This window comes from Rattus rattus, chromosome 2 (assembly GCF_011064425.1).
Source record: "Rattus rattus isolate New Zealand chromosome 2, Rrattus_CSIRO_v1, whole genome shotgun sequence".
In the NCBI taxonomy this organism is placed as follows: Eukaryota; Metazoa; Chordata; class Mammalia; order Rodentia; family Muridae; genus Rattus; species Rattus rattus.
In genome coordinates, this window is record NC_046155.1 from 148722342 (window position 1) to 148736320 (window position 13979).

At 39.7% G+C, this 13979-nt stretch overlaps 1 protein-coding gene across 5 annotated transcripts in view; it reads right to left on the reverse strand.

Annotated features, from left to right (window-relative positions):
* The window catches only part of Gas2 (growth arrest specific 2), a 112324-nt gene that overhangs the window by 70921 nt on the left and 27424 nt on the right, over nt 1-13979 (reverse strand). For all 5 annotated transcript variants that reach the window (XM_032893531.1, XM_032893530.1, XM_032893534.1 and 2 more), the window contains one exon: nt 1059-1200. In XM_032893531.1, the coding sequence (XP_032749422.1) occupies nt 1059-1200 (142 nt within the window). The remainder of the gene's footprint in view (nt 1-1058; nt 1201-13979) is intronic.

Consider the following 13979-nt stretch of genomic DNA (forward strand, 5'->3'; position numbering starts at 1 on the left):
AGTTCCAACCATCACTGTGAGTTTGCTGGATTTAGCAGAGAAATACTATTATCCAAAGCTCAGGGACAAAGACTATATTAACTGGAAGGTAGTTTATGTACTTATTTCCCTGAAGAATGGTTGGCTTATTTTAATCATAATATTTGGTATTATATGATTTGGCAAATTGATTTTTAGAGCCTTAGACAAAAAGGACAAAGCTTTTCTTTATTCCATTAGATGTCCCCATTCTTCACTTTGTTATACTTTGCTGGAGCTGATTGAGTTCCAATATTCTGCACATTAGAATTACATTGCATGGGGACTTCTGCAGTTAGAATTACATTGCAGGGGGACTTCTGCAGTCAGAATTACATTGCAGGGGGACTTCTGCAGTAAGCTTGGACATTCAATCCCAGTGTGTCAGGCAGTATGGAACCACTCGCTAGTTCAATATATCATATGTTTCCTTCCAAGCAATTAAGACTCTCACTGTGTGGTCTGGAAATGGAGTTGCCAAAATTTAATCAGAAGACAAAACCTCAGGAAACAGCAATCTGGGAAGGTATTTTCACTGAGGTGTCTGTCTTCTCTGTTACTTTAATATCCCTTATGAATAACTGATTTTTAACCCCAAACCAGTTAACTATATAAACCAGTAAGTTTCAGTTTCAGTAAAGACAGAACTGAAATTTTTACCCTTCACAGAGGTGGCAACACCTTGTCTTCTCTTGGTGGAGCACAAATGACCTTCCAAGCGTGGATTAAAGCCTAGTGGTAAAAACTCAGCTCTGCCCACTCCAACCCTCCGTTCAGTGAGCATTAACAGCACTCTGTTCTCAATGCAAAATGCTCTGCCACTTCTATCCCTGTATTTTATGAACCAGGTAACCAGAAGTAGGACAGCGGGTGCATTTTTCTATCTCGACCTGGTAACGTTACAACTGCAAAATTTCAATTTATTTCAACTTCTTTAAAATGATCTGGAAATAACAGCACACAAAAACTATGGGTGGATACACTGGAAGAAAAGGCAGTGGTGAATACCTCATAGCTAAAGCCTTGAAGGAAGTACATACCCAGGCCTTCAGATTCAAAAAGACATGTTTCGTCAACTCCCAAATCTCGGCACCAGGAGAGGAAATTGGCTGTGTTGTCTCGGGCGAAAAAGGAGCCCGAGGGTGCACTTGCTTTGCAAGGAATCTTCTTCAGTGGTAGGGTCTAGAAAATAAAGAGATTTCAGTCTGGAGGGATGCTAGGCAAGTCATTACAAGGCACATTAAAAATGCACTTATGCTTTTAAGAAGGTGCTTTGAAATTTACCTCACATCAGTAAATATGTTTGTGAAGAACAAAGAAGAATGTAATGTTGTAAAAACCCAGGAGGCTGCACATCATCTATGCTGTTGACATGCATTCTCATCTCAAGTATACCCACTAGTAAACACACATGAGCAGACTTATTTTCTTTTCTTCTGTCATTACTTTGGCTTTTTCTTTCATCCAAATAACTTATCAGTCTTCTTCAAAAAGTACATAACATGTATTTTTCATATCTGTATTACAAAGGAGACGAATGTCTCCTAGGATGCAAGCATATAGTGTCAGGTTTGCAAGATACAGAGAGTGTGCACACGCTGAACCAAAAGGCAGCAGAAGGGATCTCAAGGGATCTCACACCTCTCCACCTCACATCTCTCCACACTGGGACCAAGACGGCATCCTAAAGGTCTTTAAAGATATCAGTCTATGATAGTCCTTCCAGGCTCCTTTCTTTTAGACATATGATGTAGCTTGACCATATAGAAATAGTTCCTGTCTAAACTTGATGTCTTTACCTTTAACAGTATTTACATTCTATGTGACTTCACTTTGGACACAAGAGGAAATGCTTAGGATGCAGGTACATCTGAACCTAGAAGACAATCCTGCTAACATTTTCCCTGGAATCTCAGCCAGGAACTGCTGCTTGACACCACAGCAAGTGCTACAGGTTTTTCATTTAACAGAGCAGAACCAGTTCCCAAGCACTGCACAAAGCCAAGAAACTCATGTGATATTAAGGCCCGAGTCAAGTATTTGGTAGAAGTGAGCTGTGCAGGACCTTGCTAAAAGAGCAAAAAGATCCAGGGGAGACTCAGATATAGGCATGTCCTCTACTCACAGGAAAAGCAGCATGCTGTGCGTTGCTGAGTTCACTTACAGGGCATTATAACGTAAGGGAAGTAGCCTGACTAAGTTGGTGAAGTTTACACACTTCTTCACAATGAGAGGGTCTGTGGCTATAGAATAAGAAATATCTGTGGCTATGTCCTGCAAGGACCTGCCATCTGAGAGGCACATCTTTCCACTGAACATTAAAATTGACATGGAATACATACCACTGACATATTTACATGAATACTCAAGTATGTATATGTTTTAGGCACTATAGTTATGTTACATTATACACACACACACACACACACACACACACATACACACACTTATTTTATATATGAGCCTGCCTACATGGTAATAAACCACTCTTTTTCCTTTTTATTAATATATGTTCGTTGTACAAATTAATGAGTTACAGTGTGACATCATCATGCATGCAAATAGCTGTTGACCGCATTACCACTAGGCATCACCCTGTCCCCTTCCCTGAGTCTAACACCTAGCACTTCATCGTCTATTCTCCCATCTTTGCACTCTGTATATCACATGTGCAATGTGCCTTCTGAGTCTAGCTTATTAGCTTAACACGGTGATCTCCAACCCCACCCACTTCCCTGCCAATGACATAAACCATTCTTCTCTATGTTGACTCTTCACTATGCAGCATCTGTCACGTTTTCTTTAATCATTCCTTTATGTTCTGGATGGGCGTCTAGACCGAATCCCTCCTTGGCTACTGTGAGTGACAGTAGAATAAGCAAAAGTATATGGCCATCTCTATGCCATATAGATTGATTCCTTCCAACACATATCTAGAACTATTTTATCAGGCTTTGCAGTAGTTTTATTCTTAGCTTTGTGAGGAATTTTCATATTCATTTCCAAAGTAATCGAACTGTTTTAGATTTACTGCCAATGATGATGTGTAACCCTCTAGAACCTTAGCAGCATTTGTTGTTTTTTGCTACATATTAATATCTGGTTAGCTGATCTAGTTCATGTATCAGCAATGGTTTTCAAAGAAATGCTTCCATACCTGAATCTCAAAAACTATCATATATATCATGGTAAAAATGTCTCCTTTATAAACTGTTTATGGGTACCAATTTCTATTTGAAAGCATGCATGTCTTTAAATCCAGCAGTTGGTTCTAAGAATATACACTATTCAACAGTGACTAAGTAGGAGAAATAGAAACAAAAATATGTCAGGAGAGACCTGGCGGAGTAAGAGAGAGTATAAACTCAATGTAGTTCTATATTATCATTTAAAAGGAACAAAAGATACATATAATGAGCATATATGTTCTCAGAATATACTCTTAGGTAGAGAGTAATTTACATGTGTATACTATGATTTCATTCTATGATGTGTGTAAGTATGCATAGATGGCCTACACATGATGTTAAATTTCATATAAAATGTTACTACTATCTATAAAATAAAAATTATAAATATGTCAACAAGAACATACATCAAATTAGGCAATTACCTTTGAATAAAGGGTTGGGTGATGAAGTAGGATTTTGGGTCACTTTTGATGTCAGATAAATCTAGCTTCAAAATGTGGTGAGGGGGACTAGTAAATCAATTTATTTTTAAATTTTGATAAACTTAAATTCTAATAGGCACGTGTAGATAATGGCTATTATATTAGATAGCGCATTAGATGAAAAAACAGGGCCTTTATCTGATGTTTCATAAAATGTATGTGACCACACTTCTACCTTTCACGAAAGGAGAGGTCATATCTCCATGCTCCTAAACCTCTTCAAACAGAATAGTCTCCGTGTATAATAAACACACTCAATGGTACACACCAAAGATTTTACTTGAAGGATGAATGCTTGACATTAAAATGGAACGGATACAGCGGCGGGGTGCTTCAGCTTCAAATGGGTATTAGTAACAACTCCAAGCACATTATTTGTATAACCTATCCCTGGACACAGGGTCTTTTCCACTGTCCAACAAAACACTAGCTCTGTGATACCCACAGTAGTCATGCACAGGAAATGCCGACTTCACTACTGATACATCATGGCATTAAGAAGCAGCGACCTGGGGGCTGGGGATTTAGCTCAGCGGTAGAGCGCTTGCCAGGGAAGCGCAAGGCCCTGGGTTCGGTCCCCAGCTCAAAAAAAAAAGAACCAAAAAAAAAAAAAAAAAAAAAAGAAGCAGCGACCTGGAGTCTGTAGTGTCTACAGCAGTGGAGGCACACGATATATATTCAGGTATGGACCTCTCAACTTAAATGCCAAAGCACAACACCCTGAGTTAGGTTACTAAAACGACAGCACATTCTTAGAGGTTGAGCTTATGCATAGGTCAAATTAAGCGACACAGTTTCACATGCATGAGTTTCAGCTATTCCATGACAGCTCAAATTTGTCTTGAATCATGTATATTTCAGCATTTAGTGGTCCCCAAATCTGGGCCAATTAAGGCTAAGGTGAAGAATTGTATGGATAATCTCTTGTGTACTGTGTAAAAGCATCACCTGTCAATAAAATTCTGATGGACAATAAGCTGAGGACATAATTAAAAGGTGGGTCATCTGCCAGAGAGAGGAGAATTCTGGAAAATAGTCAGGCAGGAGCTTTCACCATCAAGATTCAGAGGAAGTCAAGCATATGAAATTGAGGAGAGGTAACCACCCATGTGGCAGACATAGAACAGAATAAACAGGTTAATTGACTTGCAAGCTTGTTGGGGATGCTACAAGCCTAGGCATTAATTCATAAATAAATGAGCCTCTATGTCATCATTAGGGAACCTGAGGAACATAGAAAAACCATGAATAATTTACAAAAAATTAGGTATTATCTGTCACCTACTCCAGTTATTTAAAAAGTCAAGTAAGTGGAGAGGACTGAGAAAATGCAATCTTTCATTCTCTTTACATTGTTAGCTACAACTTTATTTCTGTTTAAATAAGATTTTTCTTCATAAAAGCTCAAGACAGATTCCTACTCTTAATTACATCCAGTAGACATTTCAGATATAAAGCAGAAGATGATGTGGTACTGGCCAAGAAGTAATGTTGTTTCTTTTCCAAAAGGTACGTGGAGTGTGCATTTCAAATATGCAGGCAATAAAGTCACTTTTTCCACAGTGGAAATAACATTTCCATTTGAATCCCTGTTGCTCTCAGATTCCCTGTATACTTTATTGAAAACTAATCCTCTCTCTCAGTAAAATTTTTTTGCTGACGTTTAATGTATCAAAGTGTATAAATTCAAATACCATGTCACTTTAAAAAGAATAAAAATAAGGGCTGGCAAGATGGTTCCATGGGTAAAGATACTGATACTGGCCACTCATTGTGATGATCCCCAAGGGCCACACAATGGAAGGAGAGAACCAACTCCTAAAAGTTGTTCTTTGACCTTCACATATGTGCAGTGCCACATGTGCGTGTGCATGTGCACACACACACACACACACACACACACACATACACACACACACTTGAAAAACAAATGTAACAGTCTGAATAGGTGGGTCAATGACTAAGAATACTTACTGCTATTTCAGAGGACCAAGGTTTGGTTCCTCGCACCCACATCAAACAGCTCCTAACTACCTGTTACTTTAATGGCAGAGAACCCAGTTGCCTCATCCACCTTCATAAACACTGCAAGCATTTGACACACATAAACTTACACAGGCATATATACATAAATAATGAATAAACCTTAAACACAACACCAATTTTCTAAAAAGAGAACAATTAATCATTTTTGTCATTGTAGCTTCAGGACTTCAACACTTATTTAACACACATGCAACCAAAAGCATCAGAATAGAATCTTAAATGATCCCTCCACTTCCTCTCTAAAACAAATGTAATATGATACAGATCTGGCATTTTATCCAAATTCTGTTGTGGCCGTCATACTATGATATCATGAAAAAACTCAATGAGAAAAAAAATACAGAGCTTTCTGAAAGCATAACTTGCTTGTTTGTTTGGCATAACTTTCCTTCTTTAGGACAGTCAGGATAATTGCTTAGTAGGTCTACCACACCTTAGTAGGTAATTCCACGGCCAGAAGCATAGGGACAACAGGAACTAGAATCTATGAGTTAAACAAACAAACAAACAAAATTTAGAGGTCACAAAGTTGGAGGGTAGAGAGGTGGGAGTGGATCTGGGAGGAGCAAAGGGGAGGAGTTGGGATGAATACCATCAAAATTAAAATCATAATTTAAGAAAACTTCCAAAGAATAATAAAACACTAAAAGTTAAGACTTAAATAACACATGGATCTTTCTAGTTATTTGGAAAGATCTCTGTTAGGATATAAGATAAGGGAAATGAACACCAAATCTAGATTCAAACTTTAAGCTTAAAAGAGACATAGGAAATAAAACAGTTTTGATGAATTAGAAACCTCTGTCTGAAGGGGGCTAGAGAGATGGCTCAGTGGTTAAGAGCACTGACTGCTCTTCCTGAGGTCCTGAGTTCAAATCCCAGCAACCACATGGTGGCTCACAACCATCTGTAATGAGATCTGATGCCCTCTTCTGGTGTGTCTGAAGGCAGCTACCACGTATGTATATAAAATAAACAAATAATCTTTAAAAGAAAAGAAACCTCTGCTGAAAAGCAAAAGCTCATTCATAACTACTCATCAGGAGGCATCCAAGATGGCTTTAGGAATTGATGTAAGAAATTAAGTGGTTGAACTGATAGAGAACGTAGTATTAATCAGTGATTAGCAGAAATAAGCTCTCAAGCCATGGAGAAGCATGGAGAGAAATCTGAAGCCTTTTACTAAGTAAAAGATGCCAATCAGACGTGCTAAAAGGACACATGCTACTTGATCAGCTCCATAACAATATAACAGGCAAAGCTAGGGAGACAATGAAAAGTGATCTGGGAGGCTGGAGACATGGCTCAGTGGTTCACACTTGCTGATGAACCATGACGAAACCACACACTCACACACTGTCTAATTCCAGTTACCTAAACATGCACATGTCCATATGTTCACATATACAATTAGACACATGCATGTGCGCAAAATAAAATTTATTTTTAAAAAAATCTGCAACAGTAGACATGGAGGGACTTAAGATTTTAAGGTTAGTGAGACTACTCTGCACAGATGGCATGCTGACGGTCATATGTTATTATTTACTGCCAAAATTCATGAGGAGAATGGATAACCAGAAGTGTGGATTCTATGGTGATCTTGTGTGCTGCGGAAACTCTGTTAATGAAGATTCCTAGGTGGCAATAGATGCACCACCCTGATGAGCTTACCACAGAATTTTACTTTAAACTAAAAACATCTCTAATATTTGGAATAATAGCCAAACTATTTTACAAAAGGAAAAAAACAGGGCCCCAGCTATGGAGGAGTAGAGTGAGGCTAGGAGACATGGCTGAAAGAACACAAAGCACAAGAAACAGAGTTTATAGGTTGGCCTGGTTAATAATAGGCTATACATTCGAAAATCACAGAGAAAAGGGATCGGCGACATTCTCACTATAGGAAGGCATATGATGATAATGTTAGCTACATTGATTTAAAAATTCATTGTGTACACAGATCCATGCTGTATATTGAAAGTCACAAATATGCATAAATTTTGCTACTGATACCTCAGTAAAGCTGAAAAGGGTACCTGTAATGTGTTCTATGTTATTAAGTGGCTTAAGAAGCAAGAGACACTTTCCAAAAAAAAATACACGTTGTTTTTTGGTTTTTTGTTTTCTTTTGTTTTCCTTTGAACTCAGTAGGCTAGACACACACTCTCACTTCTCTCTCTCTCTCTCTCTCTCTCTCTCTCTCTCTCTCTCTCTCTCTCTCTCTCTCTCTCTCCTTTCTAGGCTATTCATTCTTGCTGAGGAGTTACGAGTCAGAGTGCATCCCAAGATTACAGCAGAAGTGCAAGCCATGGTCTAATATCGGGTTCTAGCTTGCTTGCTCTTTGTTCTTCGCTGCTCTTGCCCCCTTCCCCACCCCTCTCCATGTGCCCATGGCCAGCCTTTCCTCTCCTCTCCTCTTCTTCTCTCATTAAACCTCTCCACGTGGAAAAAAAAGATCAGGTTTCTAGGGTTTTTACAGTTCTGTGCCTAACTAGGAAGAGAATGATGGCATCAGTAGGGGGTATCTTAAGAAGGATCAGTCACTTACAGAGCTCAGTGGCCTCAAGAGCTGACCAAGAGGTCGACACATTACAGAAATGAAATGTCTGACAGACTTAAGCGAGCTGCCTATCACGAATGAGGACTAGCATGATGCACTAGAAATGCTGACCAGGAACCAAAAGGCTTTAAGCCCAGCCGTATTTATTAAATTGTCTTGTCAAGGTCACAATCTTCTGAGCATCCTGCAGAGGCCAAGGAGAATACATAAAAATGGGAGTAGTTAGCTTTGAGGGGCTGTAAGGAAGATGGTGACCCTGGGAAGGGGAGGCTCACCCAGTATCCAGAAGGGCAGCCCTTTTTATTCTTGTAACTCGCTATATACCTAGAGAACTGTAAACCCAGCATGGTTCTAAGTTTAAAGGACTCCAGTGTTAGTAAAGGTTGTGCCTTATCTCTAAGCAATGAGAGGTCCACTGGAGAATTCTGACCAAAGAAATGATATGCGCTGACTTCAGTGTTAAATGACCTGATGGTACCATCTGATAGAACAATCAGTTCAGAAAACTTCACTGTTTTCTCACAGCACAAGGTATTAAGTGTGAAGAGAGCAAACATGGACTTCCAGTCTTTAGACACTATCAAAATGGCAACCATGAGAATGTGAAACAATATATAACTTGTTTCCCATTTGTAATTTACAATTAAAAAAGTTAATCATACACACAAATGCACATGCACACACACTTATATATGTGTGCTTGCACATGCACACTCATGCTCATGGGTGCACACATTTATGCATGTGCACAACCCATACATACACTCTACAAATATGTATGCATATATATGTGCAAACACACATACATATGTACACATATTTACACATGCATATTCACATACACTAATGCACCTATGCATACTCACAAATACACACTGATACATGCATGTGCACACATACATATGCATGAGTATAAATACATACATGAAGAATATCTTTTCCAGAAAACCTAAGGCTCATTTTAGATTTTCAGATTTTCTTAGATTTCAGAATATTTTCATAAATGTGAAGTAGTATTATGTACTGTGAGGAACTGAATTATATAATAAGGTGCTCATCTATGTTTTGTATATCTCTCATACTCACAGTCTTGTGTAGCTGTGATTGTACTCTTCAAGGCTCCTGCTTGACTATGACAGGTCACAGGAGGTCAGATGTGGGAACTGTTTTCCTATGACATCATCACAGCATGGAATGTTCCAGTTTCATATTGTAGAAGCATAACCTCTATGTTCACCCATACATATACAAAAAGTATACTTTATACATATATATACACATAGATATATATTCAAAAGTACATAAATGTATACCTCTATACATATATACATACATGTATAAATGCATATATACATGTCCCGTATACATACATATATGTATATAAACACATATTTATATACACATCTCCATACATGCACATATACATACAATGTATATATGCACACATTCATATATATATATATACACAATATTTGCACACTCACTTATGATATAGGTAAAATGAAAAAATGTATCTTTTCTCCTTTAAATCTCTAACTGTTCTCATTTATTCTGTAAATCCATATCTGAGGTTTATATTCTTGACAGCCCTTCCCACCAACTGGACTCCTGAATACACTCCCAGCATGCACTAGGAGGACCCTGATTATGAGATGAGCTAAATTACCTTTATTTTAGTAAGCACTAATCAAAGTTTACCATCCTCCCATCACCAGTGTTAAAAGAAGAAAGGGGCCTTCCTATCACACAAAAACATCAGGTTTGTTTGCATCATAAAAGGTGGCAGAAACTTGAAAATATGACTCCCTACTCAGCTTTAAAACTTTAGACTTTATACAACTAATGTCAAATTAAGGTTTTAAAAGGCAAGCATTGTTGCCTCTCTTGAGCCTCGTGTTTGTTGTTTCAGTTGTGGAGATCGTTTCTGCTCCTAGAATCTATTTCAATAAAGCTGGTTTAGCTCGTGTTGTTTGTGGCATTATGTTCTATTTCAGGAATTTAAAAGCAGCATCCTGGGAGAATCTCAATGCTTCATCCACTGTCCACAGCAGTGTAATGGGAAGCTCTGAGGACTTCTCCTTCAGAAGGAGGACATGAGCATCCCTCACAAGACTGGGCACAAAGCACACTGGGAGGCTTCCTGAGGTCAGCCTCAGAGAGAGGGTTTTCTTCCTCCACACCTGGAGGATTTTATTCTTTATTATCAATCTTAACTGAGCCAGAATTCTTGCTTTTCTCCATCTGCCTTCAATGTACCACTCTGCTATTTACTTTCAATAAGGGACAATGATTGCATCTCGTCTAACAGACAAGCAGGCAGTGCCGTGTGAAATTAGACATGACTAGTGAGATAATGCTAGCCCAACATGCATCCCAGACAGCTTCATGCATGCTATAGAATGCATATCCAAACTGCTGACTGGGACAAAGGAAGCATTCACACAACCGCCCCAGAGAGCTCGGGAAAGAGCTGGAAGCTCTGCTTACTGTAAATTACCTCATCTGCAAATACCATGCGGGCTCTGTGATGTGACAGAACCCTTTCCCTGGACCACACACACACAAATAGCATATAGTACTCACATTTGAAATTACCTAGAAATCTTCAGACACTTGTAAATGGAGAAATACCTCCTTTCCTTAATTTTCAGTCTTTTAAAATGCTGTCATTTTAAAAAGTTCAATGTTCTTGTTTTTACAGAATAGCTTGCAAAGTCACTATTGATTTGTTCAAAATGCCTTGAATTTCTCCATTTAGAAACAGCTCATTTAAAACAATTAATTTCTCATTTTCCATATGGGGAGAGTTATTTTTCTTGACACTGTCACCTACATTCTCCTGCCATAAAAGCAATGACTGAAATTAGTGCTCTCAGATATCATGGAAACACTCAATTCTCTCGCCAATGAGCCTGAATGTGGTTAAGGCAGGAAGTGGGCCTGATGGGGAAGAAAGAGATGATGTCATTGTGGAAAAATTCAGTAGATTTATTTCCTGCTAATGCTGGGAAGTCAAACAGATGAAGTGTGTACCTGTGTGTGCTCATATGTCTGTGCCTATGTGTCTGTGTATGTGTGTGTCTGGAAGGGGGGGTTGTATCGGCTGTGTGTCTTTCTGCTTTTACTTGTGTATATGTGCATGTGTGTGCTAGTGTATATGTCCGTGTGCATGCATTTGTGAGTCTCTCTGTGTTTAACTTGTTTCCAACTCAGAAGGTACTGGAATCGTTAACTGTTTTCTGAAGTGTTAATTTGTTTCATTTTCTGTCCCACGTGTTTTTAATGGAAGTTGTTTATACTGTCAAGCAACAGCTTATGATTTGGGCTTGTGACAAGATTGGTGTCATGTCCTGGGAGGCGGTCCTTTTCTAGTATTCACATAGTATTCTACCTCTGCTGGAATTCAGGCAGGCTTCTAGGGCCGAGGTTACAGTTGCCAGCCCATCTCTTCCTTATCTCCTCTTTTCCTGAGAGAGGGGCTCTTATGAACATAGAGCTTGAAATTCTCTCATAGACCTCATTAGAAGCATACTTCACAATAAAGAGGAGCTGGGGTAGGGTGGGGGCATTATGCCTTTCTCCTATTTAGCAAGGTTGTTCTTATGGACAGGCTGCCACCTAACAATGTGAAACCGACAAGAAGGAAGATGAAGGGAGTGAGGTGAGTGGGTGAAACTCTACGCAGTGGACATTACTCTAGTTTAACACAATCCCGAAGTTCAGTCATACAGTGAAATGTCCCCTTCCTCACAGTTTCAGCTCTGCCTACAAAGAACTAACTTTCCTATGGCTTTGTGAGTCTTGTCTCAGGAACATTGCATTGTTACCATGTATGATGAATGTCCTGAGAGTTGGCTGTGAGAGTTTTCTACTCCTAACCATCAGCCACATGCACAGAAATGTCCTCACCAAAGATATGACCCTAACATGTACCCATCAGCCAACCCTCTGTCACATTTTCAACTATATCACATAGTATAATATATGCACATATGCATCACAGCTACAGAATATTTACATCTGACAGTAAATTTAACTGCTAGAGGTTAATAAAAGGAGGACCTGGCTATGCCAAATTTTTATCCACTTGTCAGCTGCCATTAGCCAATAAAGTTACACAGTTACACATTCTCAGAGAGTTGACAACTGTGATCACACACGGACCTGAGCATTGGAAGTCTTAGGCTCTCTCCTGCACTTTCACACAAACTACTTTTACCTTGGTTGTTAAATGGTACTTGGGTAGATGGCTAATTAGGGATCTTGAGAAGAAACAACCTTCTCGTTTTCATGTTTCAATCATTTATAGTACAATCAGGATCACTTATGGAAAAGATATGCACATACATCATACATACACACACACACACACACACACACACACACACACACACACACACACACACGATCCAATCTCTATGGAACTCTCTTTCAGCAACTGAAAGGAAGATTCCTAATGACTATATAATGCCTCACTTCGGGTCAGAAGTGTCTCCTGAGGACCCACTGGGTGAGTCTCCGGCAGTCATTCTCTTAATTCTCAGAGCTGAGTCACTGTTCACAGTCCTAGCCGCCATCTCCCACCTGATTATCACTGCATGCAGCTGTGGAACTCTGTACACACAGACCTTAAATCTTCAAAATGAACAGAGCCTGTCAATACTAATTAGTTCATTTCTAGCCCCATCTTCAGCTGTAGGCAAACTGTGAGCTCTTCCAGTTGCCTTTGGCCAGTACAGATACATACAGTACACACATCAGCCCCCGTATCACCCTGAAATCATGCAGTTGTCAGCCATTTCCTTTATGTAGAAATTCCCAGCCTACAAGATGGCTCAGAGAGTAAAGGAGCTTGATGTCACTTGATGCCTTGAGGTCAATCCCTGACACACACCTGACATTCTACAGCTATGCTTGTGTCCATAAACATCTTAGCTGGCCATATTGAAGAATGCACATTTTAGCCTGAGCGACGTGCCTACAGGTGTCAAAGCACTGCAGCCTAGCGTGGAATGGATTGTGTTGCAGCTCACAGCAAGACTCAGCAAGCCCTGGCCAGCTAGTTAGACACCCGCAACTATATGTAAAATCCCAAGCACCATGCAGTATGTTTCTCTCCCTATGAATGAGACTGGGAGACTAATAATCTGAAAGGGACAAGTGATGATTGTAAAATCAACAGAGCAGTGAACTGGGACTGGACAACAAGCTGTCCTATGTGCACTACCCTCCCAAGAGTGGCCAGGGACGTGTCCTGTGAGCACTTACACTAACTACTGCCCATGCGCAAACTCAATGACATTAGTTGGTGGAGAAAGGAAATTAAAACCTAGAAAATGGCAGGCAGTGCATGTCTCTTCAGGGTATGGGTTTGAGGTCATTCAGTGAGACTTATCAAGATCTGTTGTATAATAAAATCTTGATGGCTTTTCTAGTGCTGTGAGCAAATGCCTGACAAGGAGCAATAGAAGGGAAGGGGGAGTTCTGGCTCATGGCTTAGGCAGAGATACAGTCCAGCATGGTGGGCAAGGCATGGGAGCCTGCCCTGTGTGGAAGTGACATGTCCAGGCTATTAACCTCAAGGCCTGCCCCTAGAAACCCACTTCCTCCAGTGACATTCCACTTTCTAAAGATTGCCTAGACTCCTGAAAAATACCCCCTGCTGAGGTTAAGAGCTCA